This window comes from Gadus morhua, chromosome 5 (assembly GCF_902167405.1).
Source record: "Gadus morhua chromosome 5, gadMor3.0, whole genome shotgun sequence".
NCBI lineage: Eukaryota > Metazoa > Chordata > Actinopteri > Gadiformes > Gadidae > Gadus > Gadus morhua.
In genome coordinates this window covers 19,703,349-19,720,206 of record NC_044052.1, presented here as the reverse complement: position 1 = coordinate 19,720,206, position 16,858 = coordinate 19,703,349, and the positions used below count along the sequence as shown (strand labels likewise).

The 16,858-nt window shown below is 46.5% G+C and overlaps 2 protein-coding genes across 4 annotated transcripts; one reads left to right on the top strand and one right to left on the bottom strand.

Moving 5' to 3' along the window:
- Positions 1-91: 91 nt before the first annotated feature.
- On the bottom strand, positions 92-4,168 carry ndufaf1 (NADH:ubiquinone oxidoreductase complex assembly factor 1). Of its 3 annotated transcripts, none has more exons than XM_030356022.1 (6): positions 3,917-4,168; positions 3,305-3,348; positions 2,662-3,192; positions 2,219-2,404; positions 1,907-1,981; positions 92-354 (listed from the first exon to the last, which is right to left on the bottom strand). In XM_030356022.1, exons 3-6 carry the CDS (start codon positions 3,172-3,174, stop codon positions 214-216), a joined length of 915 nt encoding a protein of 304 aa, XP_030211882.1. In that variant the 5' UTR covers positions 3,175-3,192; positions 3,305-3,348; positions 3,917-4,168; the 3' UTR covers positions 92-213. The 3 variants fall into 3 exon arrangements, with proteins under 3 accessions (XP_030211882.1, XP_030211881.1, XP_030211880.1); XM_030356021.1 differs by lacking the exon at positions 3,917-4,168 and adding an exon at positions 3,517-3,794 and having other exon boundaries at positions 3,286-3,348; XM_030356020.1 differs by lacking the exon at positions 3,917-4,168 and adding an exon at positions 3,517-3,793.
- On the top strand, positions 4,065-16,682 carry rtf1 (RTF1 homolog, Paf1/RNA polymerase II complex component). Its single transcript, XM_030356015.1, has 18 exons — positions 4,065-4,148; positions 5,213-5,329; positions 6,212-6,371; positions 7,863-8,067; positions 8,873-8,990; positions 10,155-10,266; positions 10,444-10,582; positions 10,775-10,952; positions 11,464-11,546; positions 11,646-11,733; positions 12,456-12,563; positions 12,860-12,937; positions 13,164-13,285; positions 13,987-14,044; positions 14,151-14,228; positions 14,613-14,714; positions 14,988-15,102; positions 15,409-16,682. Exons 1-18 carry the CDS (start codon positions 4,065-4,067, stop codon positions 15,513-15,515), a joined length of 2,052 nt encoding a protein of 683 aa, XP_030211875.1. The 3' UTR covers positions 15,516-16,682.
- The last annotated feature ends 176 nt before the right edge of the window (positions 16,683-16,858 follow it).

Here is a 16,858-nt window from a genome sequence, read left to right as displayed (position 1 = left end):
TGAAGACCAGAAAAGTAGTATAATAGATCTTTAAAGTAGATATTTTCTGTAACCTGATTGAAGACCTTGACGAGAAAAGAAACAAGTGACATTGAATTAAAACCGAAAAAATCTTTATTTATTGACCTTCATGGTCAGTCCGTCCCTGAATTGTATTTACAGTAATTGGTTTCAGCGGCCATTCAAGGCTGCCCCTGAATGAAGCGGTCCAGCCTATACTTCAGGGTTCCTCTTGTACTTCTCGTAAGCAAACTCCTCTGTGTGCGCGTAGTCTTTACACACCCCGATGAAGTCTATCTCCAGCTGGAAGGGCCCGTCCACCTTATCCCCCAGGGTGAAGCCTATCGTGTTGATCTGAGGAAAAAAACAACACATGACCGCATGAACCCATAGAGCAATGGGGGTCCTCTTACCCCTAGGGTTACCTTTGCGAACTGCAGGGAAAACTCCTACTCCTGAAAATTAATTTACGGTAAATATTCTGAAATTAAAATCATGTTGCTAACCTATAAATCCCTACATGGTTTAGGCCCAAAATATTTAACTGATATGCTTCCACTACATTAGCCTTCTAGAACACTAAGATCTTCTGAGACCAATCTGTTAATTATCCCCAGAGTAAACACGAAACATGGGAAAGCAGGATTTAGTTACTATGCAACAAATAGCTGGAATAAACTCCCCGAGGATTTAAGACTTGCCCCAACTCTGAGCACCTTCAAAACAAGATTGAAGACTTTTATGTTTGCTTTAGCTTTCTGCTAAATCTTAAATACTTTACCTTTATTTTACTAAAATGCCTTTTTAACTTTCCCTTTATTTTCTATTTTTACCAGAAAAATACATGACATTTGCTGAGTAATGAAGTTGTGTCATTAAGAGCTTGACGAAGTGAAAACCTGTATTAGTGATTAAGCGCTTAATCACTGAATATACGCCATATGAAACTCTTTTGAATTTGTTTGTTGTTTGCCTTTGGTTCTGGGCTAGAGTCCTAGAATAATCACTGAATATTTGTTTGTTTGTTGTTTGCCTTTGGTTCTGGGCTAGAGTCCTAGAATATTGTAATAGATTGTCCTTAAGGTCGGGTTGTGGTCCCGACTTGGGTTCCAGAGAGTCTGTTGATCTGATCTTAAATAACTTTCAATTTAATTTTCTCACTTTCTTAAATACATTGCACTTTCAATTTTACTTACTAAAAAGCCTTTTTAACTTTCTATTTTACTCATTTCTTTGCATATGTTTTCTTTTACTTATAGATTATTTTATTTTATTGTATAACAATTGTTTATATGTGAAGCACTTTGAGTCTGCCTTGTGTATGAAAAGTGCTATATAAATAAAGTTGCCTTGCCTTGCCTTGAAAGCTAGACAAAAGAGAAGGACAAGTGGTTAAAACGTCAATCTGACAAGGAGAAAGGAGAATCCGTGAAAAAAGCGCATCCATTGACACCAAAATGACATCAGTTTCAGGTAGAATATATTTCAATGGGATTCCCCTCTCCATGCTCTGACCCTCCCCTGGTGTTGAGCTTCTTTTTAGGGGAGAAATTAGCCAACAGTTGCATGAAGCACAGGCCGATGTTCCTCACTAATTTGTGAGTATTTTCAACCTTTTAATGTTCATGTTTACAATGCCGAATAGAACGCGCTACATTATTTACGTAAATCTTTTGTGTGCTGGTGAAGAGGTAGTCAGCGGAAAAAGTATCTAAGAGTGGGTACGCTAGTTATAAAAAGTTTGAGAACCACTGCCATAGACTTTGAACCATAAGATTTGGGCTGTTAGACTCCAGTTTTAACCAAAATGTTTCAGCCAAATTTTGAGTCCCATTTTTACTCCTCCGCTTTTAGGTCCCCTTGTAACTCAACTTTAAATGCATGAAGAGTGTTGCCAATCCTCTACCTTGTCGAGCCAGAGATGGTGCTGATCGTCCTGTATTCGGCCACGATGCCCAAGGAAGAACTTTGAGAAAGGGATCTGTCGAGAGGTTAAGAATACATATCGATTTTATTCTCTCATTTTAACTCATTTTATTTTTCCAACCCTGTGACCCATGACCGTATGCTTGGAAAATGTTACGGGCAACCAATTACATTTTAGTTATTTTATGAGGTTTTGGCACACACGGCCAGCGACTCCCCTAACGTCAGCTGTCTAAGAACCAAAACAATCCACCCCTCACTTTAAACCCAAGGGCACACTGTGGAGCCGTACCTTGACGTCCTGCCAGTAGGGTCCTCCCCGGGTGTAGAGGAAGTAGCTGTAGATGTCGTCCTTCTGGTGGCTGAAGTAGTTCTCGGGGGCCAGGTTGATCATCCAGGGACGCCCGTCGCCACGCACCCGCAGGTGCAGGGTGTTGAAGCTCGTCCAATCAAAGTGGGTCTTCCGGTCGAAGGAACACTGGCGACCAGAGCGTCGTGTAGGTGATTATGAGGTCATGGGGGATCCCGTCATTAAATCGGACTAAAGTCAAATAGCCCTTCTAGGACTTACGGGTTTATTTTATTTTTTCTCTTCTTTAAACGGGTACCTGAGGACCCCCCCATTCAGGGTGGAAAACGTTGGCCCAAAAATAGCTGGGGGAGCAGAGAAGGGAGGGGGAGGAAAGAGAGGGGGGGGGGGGGGGGGGGGGGGGGGGGCAGGGGGTCGTCACTCACCAGCCGCTGCTTGGAGCGCAGGGTGCAGTACCCGCTGTAGCGCGTCTCCCCGTCGCGGGGCGGCGCGGCGTTCAGGCTCCCGTACAGCAGGCAGGTGTTGTCGTTGCGGCCCAGCTTCAGGTACGCCTCGCTCTGCCCGCCGATCTCGCGGTCCGACGACACGCTCCACTGCTCCAGGCACTCGGGCCCCCGGAACTCCCACACCACGCGGTTCTGCTCCAGCATGTGCTCCAGCATGGGTTTCCCCTCGGGCCCCACCAGGGGGTCCAGCAGCTCCTTCTTCAGCAGCATCATCTGCCGCCCCACGCCCTCCACGCCCTTGGCGAAGTCGAACTTGATCTTCTTCCAGGGAGGCCGGTTGTCTTTGGGCTCGCCGGGTCTCCGGTACGGGACCCGGCTCATAGGCCTCGTGTCGGCCCCCCCCGGCAGAGAGGAGGGGTTCAGGAATAACTGCTGGTGGATGCACCCAAGCAGCCCCGCCCGAGGGTGGCGTGCGATCCTCGACAAGGACATTTCACAGAGCTAACGTCTCTGTGGAGACGAAGTGGTGAACAATGGGTTATTGGGATGGGAATATGATGCGCTGTGTGCCGCAATAGAATATCACATTATTTTATTACTCACACTGCAAGTTCATCCTTACCAGAAAACGCTTGAAACTGGGGTTCTTGACATGGGCTGGATTACCTGTTGAAAGACGTGGACATGATATTGTAGGGTTATACACATTTGAATAAACACAGGCCAGAGAAAGTGGCACGGACAGTTGGGCAAAGATAACGTTTGACGAAAGAATGATGTGCACAATTAAAAAACGTTTAACGCTAAAAAAAAGAGAATCAACGGCATACGTACATCATCTGCTCTCTGTGACCTCCACGTAAATAGAGCATGCAGGACCCAGATGAATGGATTAGGCACGTTGTGTTTACGACAGGTCTCAACAATGACCTTTATTGAGGATTAATTAGTGCTGTCAATCGTTCATATGCTATCCCGCACACACACAGCGTTTAATTATCCATTAAAAAGGTCAATATAGTAGAAGGAGACATGTATGTTTACAGCAGCAGCCGCAGTGGGACGAGTGGGACGGACGCTCCTCCCATGAGTGAGTGCACCGAGTGTTTATTCCCCTCTTCGTTTCCTCCCAACGTTTAGTTCCTACCTCGGCTACTATCGCGTCTCTCTTTGTACGCTTAGAACCCATCACCCTCCACGAATACACCAATAATAACGTCATAAAAACACCTACCTGAGATGTTCCTCGTCTGTGTTCATCATAAAACACCGAAAACGGTTTGGCATGGCCGGATAACATGCTTATTGCGCATGCGCACGGTTTACCTCCAAACACTCAGACGACACAGAGGTAGCTAGCGGGTTAGCTTCGGCAGCTAATCATGGTGAATGTAAAGAAACGGAAAGGTCGAGTCGTGATAGACTCCGACTCGGAAGACAGCGCCAGCGACGATAACCTGGACCAGGTAAGGGATGTTTGTAGCTCTTTTGAGGGTCGTTTGAGTGTTCCTCGGTGGTCGACATCTGGAGGTTTTTAGGAGCTATTGCTAGCCGATGAGGGGGGACGAGGCCAGCCACTGATGGTCGCTCTTCTTGAGGAGAGGAAGGCGAGAGCGACGGCCTCCTCCAACAAAAACCCAGTCGCATACGAATGGTTCCACACCCGCCGAATCCTGTTCTGCAAGTGGTTGAAACGGGTGTGCTTCTCTACGAAAGCCGAATTAAATGATTCGGGTAGTAGTGACAGTAATGAACCCATTAGCCACCAATGCTAACGCAGGAGCTAAACATAGCTCATCTCCCCCAGCAGTAGACCTACTGGGGGCCTCGTTCCGGGGGTTAATAACTGTGGGCCATCCGTGTTATGTTGGGATGTGTGGCACTGACGTGGTGTCCATCGATTGCTCGACACATGGCAATGACTTGTTATAAATGTTTGGGTGCGTTTCGTGGCTGTGATGGCGCCACGGGGAGGGTCGCAGTAAAACACCTTGCCCACCTCTCCCGCCGTGACGTCACGGGCGCAGGGTTGGACGTCTGTGTTGGTGTTGTTGACAAACACTCTCCTGGAGGGAGCATGGCACCGTGAGGCTGTGGTCCGCTTCGACCACAGCCTTGCTGCCGTGTTGCAGCAAGACTGGATGCTGGTGCAGACGCTTAGTGTTTTGATGGCGTTTTGCCGCAATGTCCATCAAACACCCGTCTGTACAGGGCAAAAACATGTTGCCCCTAGAGTTGTAAGATGCTGTTGTCTCTTTTAATACGGTGGCGTGCATGGACGGGACTGAAGTATTTTCTGTATTTTCTCCTTATTATGTCGGTAATCAACTTCTCCACCGATTCCTTCAGTAATGTGACTCATATTTCCACGATCTGTGTTGATCAAATAACTACAGTGTCAATTTAATATTTTTTGTTCATCAAGCCTTTCCCAGACCTTCTGGTTCTGTTGTACTTTTGTTTGTCAAAGCCTTCTTTGGTTGTTTTCTGCCCGGCCTGTAATCAGCGTTTCACCCCTCTGCTCCTCCAGGAGCTGCTGTCTTTGGCCAAGCGGAAGAGGACAGACTCGGACGAACAGGATGAGCCTGTTAGCAAGCCGACGGCGGCGGCGTCTTCAGACTCTGAAACGTCAGACAGCGACGACGAGGTGCGCCCCTGCGTTATAGTTCGATGGTCTTCGAAGACCATCGAACTACGGTCTTCACAGACCAAGTATTTAGGAAACCCCCCTAATCCTCAACCCCCCCCCCCCAGAGGGCAAGATAAAACCTGCTTGATTGGCATTGAAGAAATCGAGGGTGCAATGGGTGCTATCATTGACTTGCATTCGAATACAAGTAAACATTTCAATTATTTAGTTAAGAAAAATGAATGAATGTCTATGGTAGTGGAGTGCTAGCCAGTGAGCTTGCTGGTGACCGTCGGGGGAGTCCAGGCATCCAGTCAGAGTCACATCAATACACTAAAACAGACAGAATTAGGGATAAGTTCGGACAAGGTGCACAGAAAACATGCAATATAGGCAACAGCAAGTCTAATGCCCATCACCCATCTCTGCTAACAGCCACTGTACCCCTAGGTGCCAAACGACGTCCAGTGTAGCCCTACTCACAGCTAGTGTTTGAAAGACCTTATAGGCCGATCTTTAACACCCCCCCCCCCCCCCCCTCCACTTTTACTAAAAAGAATCCCATTTTTTTATTTTATGAATCGGATTTGTTCTCGCCAACATAACAGATTAGGTTTTCAGGCCACTGAATATTTTACTAAAAATAGAGACCTTTATTTCTTTCACAGAAAAACGTAAATATAAGGGAAAGTATTTCCCTTATATTGGTGGGGGGGGGGGGTTGGTCTTGAATCGTTTCCTTCAAATTCAAAACACGATCCAAGCGTTAAACGGGAACGTTAAGAGTACGTTGAATCCCACGCGGTTAGTTCTGCTCCGACGGAAAGAGAGGAGGCCCCTTGTTGGTCACCTTCAGTCAGCTCCCCCTATGACCCTAACGCCTCGTGTCCCCCGCTCCAGTGGACGGTGGGCGGCACCAAGGGCAAGAAGAAGGTGAAGCCGGGGAAGGGCTCGGACAAGAAGACCGCCTCCAAGAAGAAGCTGCACAAGGCCGCCGCCGCCGCCGCGTCCGGCAGCTCCGATGGGGACAGCTCGGCCGAGAGCTCCGCGCCGGAGGAGGGTGAGTCGCTCCCAAGGGTGCCAGCACGGTTGCCCCCGTACCGGGCGGGATTTGCCGGTTAGGGACATCCCAGGGAACGGGGTTGAAAATGGGTCGACAACGGAAAACAGCGTGTAGTGAACGGAACAATGTGGCTACTCGGTAGACTCTCGGACTTTCAGCGCCCGATACTTAAATCTAAAATCAAGTGCTGATGTCCGTCCTTATATTTGATCTACTGCCATCAAATATATGCTGTTGTCATTGATGGACAAGATTTTTGGATTGAATGGTTGGCTATTCCTCAAAATCTGCCATTTGGGTTCTGTAATGACACGGGCTGTGCGTTTGTAAAGGTGTTGTACACTTTGAGAACCCTAGAAAGACCACAAGCACCCGTGCAGAACTCCCCATACCTAGAGCTTCAATATTGGACCTCACATTCTAGCGGGTTGTGTGTGAGTACGTTGGGGCCGTGTATTAGGGCTTTGACTCCGAACTTCGTTATTCGAATATCAAGACTATCAAAAAATAAATCAAAATTCGAACGAATATTAGGCAGCCCTTAATATTCGAACCTGTTATGGGCAGGCCAAGAGGGAGAGACGTCGGAGAACCCGACGCAGTCTATTCATAATATTGTAATGACCACGGACGAGGCCGTGAATGAAGTATTGTTCAGACAGCGATTTATTAGAAACCTAATAAATCGTTCGAACACACAGGACCGTTAACCATAGCAACGCCGGTAAACAAACCTCGTGAAGCCCAATCCAGGTCTTACTGAGGGCATTTAATGGTCAAAATATTATTAATAAATATTTGAATATATTCGAATATTAATAAACAAACAAACTTCGAATATGATTTTTGGGCAAAAGTCAAAGCCCTACCGTGTATATTGAGGGGCAGGATTGCCGTATAAAATCGGGCAAACACATTCTGGATTAATGGCTTTTAAACAATAAACATGCTGTTCTGTGGCTGACGGTTCAGTTACCACGGAGACGATGAGTGAGTCTTTAAGCGTCGAGGCGGATTAGTTGATTAGTCCTCTATCCCGGGTCGACCTCACGTAGCCGCTTATGCTAAAGCTAATGCTCTCTCGCCGTACATTACGGTGGCTCCTGGCTGTGGTGGATGGAGACTCCCCATCGCCATGGGGACCTGTGGATAGTAATGGATAGCTGTGTTTTATTGAATATGAATATTGTATGAATGCGTATGGCCAATGTGATACAAATACAATTCAAAGCAATTTGTTGCCCACGTATATATATATTTTAAATATGAATTGAAAAGGACACAAACGGACTAATTGCGATTAAGTGTATAATTAATGTAAATGATTTGGCCACATTATCTGCATGTCATGAAGTAGCAGTTGGCGGTTAGGGGGTGGGGGGGGTCTTCGGCTATGACGCCTTCATGTTAGACTGCAGGTATTGGGATTCGAACTCTCCGGACCGGTAGTCGGACCCCCCGCGTCTAACACGGCGTTCCCTCTCCCAGGGGAGGTGTCGGACTCGGATACCAACAGCTCGTCCTCCAGCTCGGACTCGGAGTCCTCCTCGGAGGACGACGTGTTCCGGGACGGCTACGGGGAGGACCTGATGGGGGACGAGGAGGACCGCGCCCGCCTGGAGCAGATGACGGAGAAGGAGCGCGAGCAGGAGCTCTTCAACCGCATTGAGAAGAGGGAGGTGCTCAAGAGACGGTGAGTGGGGAGAGGGGGGTGAGGGGGGAGAGAGGGGGAGAGGGAGGTGCTCAAGAGACGGTGAGTGGGGTGAGGGGGGAGAGGGGGAGAGGGAGGTGCTCAAGAGACGGTGAGTGGGGTGAGGGGGGTGAGGGGGAAGAGGGAGGTGCTCAAGAGTCGGTGAGTGGGGAGTGAGACGGATAAGGAAAGAAAGAAGGAAGGAGGGAGAGAGACTGAGTGGAAGGAGGAGGTGAGAGAAAGAAAGGGGAAGTAGGAGAGGAAGGAAAGCGAAAAGCTTTACGTTTTCACATGCGGCTAGGCTGAGGCGAGATTCGCTTTTGTAAGCGAACGTTTCGGAGATAACAAATTTTCTCTGATACTCGCTGTATCAGAGAAATGCTGTCACTCTGCAGTAATCTAAAGTTTTTCTGTGAGCGGTGGCAACCGCATTGCGTCAAGAAAACACTGTTCTTAAAAGGATGTTCATAGAACCAAGTGCTAAGCACTAAAAACCTCTAGTTAACCCATTCCCCGTATACAACAAAGCTCGCTAGGATAAGATGCTACACAATGCTAAGTACTCTTTTTCCAGGATGTACAACATGCAATGGGGGCATAAGAGTGGAGGGGAGTGGGGGGGGGGGATACTGCACACACAATCATTCTGCATGTTAAGTGGTTAAAACCACGCTGCTTTCGTTTGGTACACACGTGTGCCGGACCGTAAGACTCGTACAGAATGTCTTCGGTACGAAAGGGCGTAGGGTTCCACCCCATGATAGAATAGCTGGCGCTGGCTCTGAGAGTTCCCTCTGTGTGGCCACAGGTTTGAGATCAAGAAGAAACTAAAGACGGCGAAGAAGAAGGAGAAGGAGGAGAAGAAGAAGAAACAGGAGGAGGAGCAGGAGAAGAGGAAGCTATCGCAGGTCCAGGACACGCCACTGGTGAGTGTCCATCTTCATCAGCATCTTCTCCCTCATCATCATCCACGACAAACACATTGGAGTGACGGTTAAGAACGGAACCCGGGTTTCACTTCGTCTTCGTCAGACTGATTTGAAGTAGATCCCGTCTCTCTGTGTCTTTAGTGCTGTACTTAGTCCAGAAAGGTACCTCTGTTTACTTTCACTGTGCTCGACAATCCACTCTACAGAGCAAATAAATATAAGGAGCATCTGAGGTCCAGATCTTGTGTGGGGACTAGGGGTGGGAATCACAGAGTACCTCACGATACGATATGTGATAAATGGCCCGCGATACTGATTCTGAAATAAACAATATATTGTTAGACAATCCTATCGTGATAAATCACGATGTACGTCTTAACGAATGCTGGATTTCGGTCTGTATTCATGGTACAAACTGAGTTTCAGTTACTCTTCTTTGGCTAGTTAACTTCTGTTCAAGTCTCCCTCATTCATGTGTTGAGCGCCACCTCGATGAGCAGGGAAATCTGTTTAGAGCGCCTTATTTTATTAATTATAATAACGATATTTCGTGTCTTAACTCGTCGCGAATAAAGCATAAAAATGAGAAATTCATTCTTAAAAATACAGACAACAAAAAAAAAATATATTTTTTATCGAAATTTGGCCAGGGCCACCAGGTCTACCGTGGGGGGTGGCTGTAAGGGGGACACCCCAATAGGGCTGCTCAATTATAGGAAAAAATAATTATCACGATTATTTTGGTCAATGTTGAAATCACGATTATTTTTTTAAAAACATGTTATTTATTCAGCATGTCTCTCCTAAAAAACATTTTTTAACTGAGGACTTGGAAATTTTGCCTTTAAAAAAAAAAAAATAAAAAAAAAAAAAAAATTACAAATTGATCAAAAATAAAATGTTCAAATCTCAAAATAAAGTACAGATATATATCCAGCTGTTCTTAAACAGCTGCACTTTCTCAAACATTTAATGAAGAAAAAATAAAATCAAAAACTTGATTATATTAGTATTGTGATCGTTTGACGCTAAAATCGAAATCACGCTCAAAATTAGATTAAGCGCCATACACCCCAGCTGCTAGTAGCGTACCCCGGAGCCACCATGCCTGAGCTGCCGGGTGGTTCTCAAGCTCCCCCCCCCCCCCCTCCTCCTCGCCAGGTGATGTCACACAACAAGGAGCGGCGGTCCAAACGGGACGAGAAGCTGGACAAGAAGTCCCAGGCCATGGAGGAGCTGAAGGCCGAGCGGGAGAAGAAGAAGAACAGAACAGGTGGGAGGTCCATCGCATTCTGGTCCATCGCATAGGGCTTTATTTACACTGCGCTTTTCAAACGACGATAAAGGGTTAGGTATACTATATAATTATATGGCAGACATATTTACCTTAAACTGTAGTAGACGTTTTGTTGCAAACGGTGACCTTTGACCCTCCCATGTTGCCGAGCAGCGGAGCTCCTGGCCAAGCGAGAGCCCCTGAAGACGAGCGAGGTCTACTCCGACGACGAGGAGGAGGAAGAGGAGGATGACGACAAGTCGTCAGTGAAGAGCGACCGGAGTTCCCGCTCTTCATCCTACGATGAAGACGAGTGAGTGGCGCTTTTCCTTAGCGGGATTATTGGAATTTATTTAGTAAAGTGTTCACTAAGAATCATACAGGGAATTATGAACAAAAATGCATAAAACCTACCACGAAAACGGAAGTCGATAGTTTCACAGCCAGATGTCAGATTCCCTCCCTGCCGATTGCTAAACGTGGCGGTGTTTTCTGTGGTCTGTAGCAAGGAGGATACTCCGCCCAAGTCCCAGCCCGTGTCCCTCCCGGACGAGCTGAACCGCGTCCGTCTGTCCCGACACAAGCTTGAGCGCTGGTGCCACATGCCCTTCTTCTCCAAGACGGTGACCGGCTGCTTCGTCAGAATAGGCATCGGAAACAGCAGCAGCAAGCCCGTCTACAGGGTATACTTTCACTTTCATTATCGCTCCATCTTTATTGAAGGTCTACAGGGTATACTTTCACTTTCATTATCGCTCCATCTTTATTGAAGGTCTACAGGGTATACTTTCACTTTCATTATCGCTCCATCTTTATTGAAGGTCTACAGGGTATACTTTCACTTTCATTATTGCTCCATCTTTATTGAACGTCTACAGGGTATACTTTCATTATCGCTCCATCTTAAACGTCTACAGGGTATACTTTCACTTTCATTATCCCTCCATCTTTTTTAAACGTCTACAGGGTATACTTTCATTATCGGCCCATCTTTATTAAACATCTACAGGGTATACTTTCATTATTGCTCCATCTTTATTAAACGTCTACAGGGTATACTTTCATTATCGCTCCAGCTTTATTAGACGTGACTATTTTTATTAAACGTGACTAGTGACACCATAAGGTCATCGTCACCACCAGAGTTCCACCAGTTCCTCTACGGAGGTGAACATCGGTGTTCATCTTTTCCAGGTTGCCGAGATCGTGGACGTGGTGGAAACGGCGAAGGTGTACCAGCTCGGAACGACGAGAACAAACAAAGGCCTGCAGTTACGGTCGGCACCTCCAGGATTTTATCTATCCTAGCTGATTTTCTGTCGCAACTGCGTTTAGGACTTCGGTATTTGAACCTCTTTTTAACTCTGGTCCCTCAGGCACGGTGGCGACACGAGGGTCTTCCGGCTCGAGTTTGTGTCGAATCAGGAGTTTACGGACAACGAGTTCATGAAGTGGAAGGAGGCCGTAAGTGGACAACCAAAGCTGGTTCTGAATGTGTTGTTGGAATGTCCTCTACTCATCCACATGAATCCAGTTCCCTGGTTTCATGGTGGCTCATCTCCGTTCCGCTAAAATGCATTAAAGGTGACATATTATACCACCAGCTGTGAGGGCGATTAGCTGTTACAAGCCGTTTTGAAAATCAGCCTCCTCTGACATCACAAGTGGACGTGTCCACCTAGATGTAACCGTCATACGTCCAGGTGGACGTGTCCACCTAGATGTGTCCGTCATACGTCTAGGTGGACGTGTCCACCTAGATGTGTCCGTCATACGTCCAGGTGGACGTGTCCACCTAGATGTGTCCGTCATACGTCTAGGTGGACGTGTCCACCTAGATGTGTCCGTCATACGTCCAGGTGGACGTGTCCACCTAGATGTGTCCGTCATACGTCTAGGTGGACGTGTCCACTTAGATGTGTCCGTCATACGTCTAGGTGGACGTGTCCACCTAGATGTGTCCGTCATACGTCTAGGTGGACGTGTCCACCTAGATGTGTCCGTCATACGTCTAGGTGGACACGCCCACTTGTGGCAGATTTTCAAAACGGCTTGTAACAGCTAATCACCCTCACACCTGGTGGTATAATATTTCACCTTTAAAGATGGTTTCTGTCCTCGTTTCCTACCCAGGAGCAGCTGGTAAACGCCTGATTAACGCCTGACATTCTGTCTTTTCTGTGCAGATGGTCGTCGCCAGCATGCAGGTCCCGACTCTGGACGAGATCACCAAGAAGGAGCAGTCCATCAAAGAGGCCATGAACCACAAGTTCAACGATAAAGACATAGAGGACGTGAGTGTCCCCCCCCCCCCCCCAACTACTTTGCAATACCGTTAACCTCAGCTGCTATTCTTATTTATCTGTATATTTGATCTTTATTTGTTATGCATATATTTTTTACTCTTCTTATATTTTGTTGTGAATCTTACCATCTGGATTACTTAAATTTCGCTGTACGATGTGCAATGACAATAAAGATAATTATATTCTATTGTATTCTATTTCTGCTGGCCTCTCTGTGTTTTCTCCTCATTATACCGAGGCACCCCAAAGAATAACTTTTTTTATCTTACGGTTGTTGCCGACAGATCGTGAAGGAGAAGGACCGGTTCCGAAAGGCGCCGTCGAACTACGCCATGAAGAAAACCCAACTCTTCAAAGACAAGGTACCGAGCGGCAGCACGATAAGAACGCAAACCTCACTTAATCTCCAGGGTTTCCCACAGCACTTTACAGCGTTTGCGGCCGCCTAAGCAACACACACCTGCCGCCTTAACTATGACGTCATGCACAAACATCTGCGCAATGCGAATAGATGATTAAAAAAAACGCCGGGTAGACTTTGTCTTCTGCATGATCTAATCATCACTTTTTTTTTGCATTTGATCAAAGGCCATGGCGGAGGAGAGCGGGGACGGGGAGAAAGCCAAGGGGATCCAGGAAGAGCTGAACACGCTGGAGGAGAGGGCAGAGATGTTGGACCGTCAGAGGACTAAGAACATCTCCGCCATCAGGTCAGTCGGCTGCTGTGATCCTCTTTGAGCAATCCCGCGATACAGTCTGTAAAGTGCCTGTAAACAATGCAGTCTGTAAAGTGACTGTAGCAATGCAGTCTGTAAAGTGCCTGTAAACAATGCAGTCTGTAAAGTGACTAAACAATGCAGTCTGTAAAGTGACTGTAGCAATGCAGTCTGTAAAGTGACTGTAGCAATGCAGTCTGTAAAGTGCCTGTAAACAATGCAGTCTGTAAAGTGACTAAACAATGCAGTCTGTAAAGTGACTGTAGCAATGCAGTCTGTAAAGTGCCTGTAAACAATGCAGTCTGTAAAGTGACTGTAGCAATGCAGTCTGTAAAGTGCCTGTAAACAATGCAGTCTGTAAAGTGACTAAACAATGCAGTCTGTAAAGTGCCTGTAAACAATACAGTCTGTAAAGTGCCTGTAAACGATGCAGTCTGTAAAGTGACTAAACAACACAGACTGTAAAAGGACAGTAAACAATAGTTTGTAAAGTTACCTTGAGTTAGAATGCTGATGTTTTACATACTCGTTTCAGCGCCCGTTTATTTTATACACGCTGAAGATTTGCATCCATGTCTCTAATAGGTTAAATCCAAAAAATCAAAGTTGACGTCAACATTTGCACAACTCTTTTTTGGCTAGTCCTCCTCGGTGTGTTAACCGTGTTGGTCTCCCGCTCGTCTCTCTCTCTCCAGCTACATCAACCAGAGGAACCGGAGTTGGAACATCGTGGAGTCGGAGAAAGCGCTTGTCGTAAGTCCCGATCACGAGCCCGTCTGCTGCTCGGAACTACGGAGAGCCCTCATTGGCTAGTGAACAGGTCAGCTGACCTTTTTTTTTTTTTTCTGCTTCCTCATAGGCCGAAGGACAGAACACAAAGAACCAACAGATGGACCCGTTCACGCGAAGACAGTGCAAGCCCACCATGGTGTCCAACGTAAGAACCACTCTATTGAGTCTCCCTTAGAAACCGCTCTGCTGTGTCCTCTAGAAGAGAACCGGGTTCTCCTTAGTACCTCTCTACTGAGTCTCCTCGGGGAGAAGGGGGTTCTTCTGAGGACCTCTCTGCTAAGTCCTCTAGGGGAGAACAGGCTTGGTCTTGGAACCCTGGGGTTTGGTTGCTCACGGCCGCCTGCAGCCAGACCGCAGCGCTGGGCGGATGGAACCCGTTACCTCCGGGCTGGGAATGGAGCACCCCACCGACCACGCGCCCGGGTCCTTGGAGCGCGTTGGAACCACTGTAGTGGGGTCGCGCTGTGGGGGGTATTCCACCAGGACGGGGCCGATGTAAACCTCTCGTGTTGTGTGTGTGTCGGCGCAGGCCCGGGATCCCTCCGTGCACATAGCCATCCTGGCCCACCTTGACCAGAAGTACGGCTCCGGCTCGTCCATCATGGACCCCAACGCCTTGGACAAGAACAAGGTGAGTTTGGTTTTCAATTGTATGTTTTTGCAATACCAAAGTCCACCTATAGATGGTGCTACTGTCTATTTTTGTTTTTTTGTTTTCTTTGATAATTTCAAACTATTTTAGTTTCGTTTTGAGTTGTACTTATTTGAATGTTAATGTTTTTGCTCTAAACAACAAGTTAAATCAAATCAATTATTGCAAATCTATTGATACCTGTAACTAGCCAGAGTTTGAAAGAAGGCTCCCCAATGACGACACAATACCCATGCTTTTGTCTTGGTTCAGCTCTTAGCCATCCAGCGGGAGCGAGACGCAGCCAAGATCCACAGCGACCTCTCTGAGGACCTCTTCAAAGTCCATGACTTTGATGTCAAGATCGACCTGCAGGTTCCCAACGCAGGTGCACAGAAGACCCGTTTATTTTGTTTGTTTTTTTACAGATGTTTTTTAATGTCGTTTGTTAAAAACAATCTGTGCAAACTAGCTATGGGCATTTTTAGAAATGTCCTTGATTGATCATCGATATAATTAGTGATCAATTATCGATTTAATCTTTCTTTTTCTTTAGGCTATATTAAAAACTACCATTGGTAGATAATACAAATGGGTGGAGGGGGGGGGGGGGGGGGGCATCCGTTCAGGAGAGTCTAGAGCGATTACGAATTGAAGGTATGTGGTTTAATCCGTCTGTGTCGTCGTATTGCAGAGGCCAAGTCTCTGTCGGTGAGCTCAAACGCTCTGCCGGTGAAGGACGGAGCCCCCCGCCGCTCCCTAAACCTGGAGGACTACAAGAAGAGGAGGGGCCTCATCTAGCCCTCCACCACGGACCCATCTCAGCCCCCACCCACCCCGGCTCCCGGGCGGCCATCTTGGATCTAAATGCTTGCAGTTAGGGTTTACATCCAAGATGGCCACTACAGGTGAATCAGGCCCCTAATGGATCCAGCTAGCCTCCAAGACTGATCTCTCGGCCTCAGAACTACATTGCATGTATAAGCGTGTGTGTGTGTGTGTGTGTGTGTGTGTGTGTGTGTGTGTGGGAGTGTGTGTGTATGAGCGATTGAGGATTGTGCGAATGCGTGGAAACGTGAAAGTTGTGTGTGTGTGTGCCGATACAAGAGACTGTTTAACCCTTCAGAGAGGAAATGCTGATTAAGCAACGACAAAATTATTATTATTTTTCCCTTCTCTCGATGGAACTTTCTCGAAGGAAACCTGTCCGGTTATATTTTGTAGTCCGCTTTATTGTCCTTTTTTTTTTTTTATTTTTTTTTTTTTACACACATTACATACATTATACAAAACTCGTATAATAAATCGTATTTTTTTCAATTCTTTCCAGGACTTTTGTTAATTTAACTTCTCGTCTGCCCGCGATTCTGATCTCTACGTCACTGCTTGCGAGTCCCGTTTCAATTTATCCTTCTTCCTTGAAAAGACGCGTTTACTTTTTTAAACAAGGACAGCGTTTAGAAACTTAAGCAGGGGGACTTTTACGTTGGCATTTTACAGGTTTAAGACGGTATAGGAGTTCACCAGCTCCCCTGATCCGACCAACACTGAAGCACCACTGTCAAAAACCAGGGCATCCATAGAACTTAACGCGTCTTCCCGGGACAACCAGTGTCGGTGCTCTATCCCACCACTGTCCGATCTACACCGTACTGGCTAACCCATCGTTTTTAAATCGTGGAGGAGGGTTTTGTATTTTATTTTAATCTGATAAAACGACTCCTAATAGCAAACGTTTGGGTGGTTATTTTTTTCAATTAATTTTATCGATACTGTTTCCACTTTTTTTTTTTTTATGCGTTTTTTTTCGAGAGACCTGTTCACCCGTTTCCCGCCGATGCTCTCCGATCAGCTCAGAGTGTCCTCGACTGTGTCCATAGTCGGTTCTTGTATTGATGTGGCATGCTATGTAAATATGCATTTTGGAGTGAGTGCGAGGAAAATAAATAAAAGGCACTGTTTCATACGCTTTTGTGTCCTTGTCTCTTTCACAGTCTAATAAGATGGGTACCTATTTTATATAAGTCTGGGATTTTTAAATGGTATGATTTTATTATAGTTTAGTAATTCATATTTGACCTATTTTTAGTTTCCTGTTGAAAGTAATGCATAGACTGCGACAGTTCTGTATAAGGGCCAAAGAC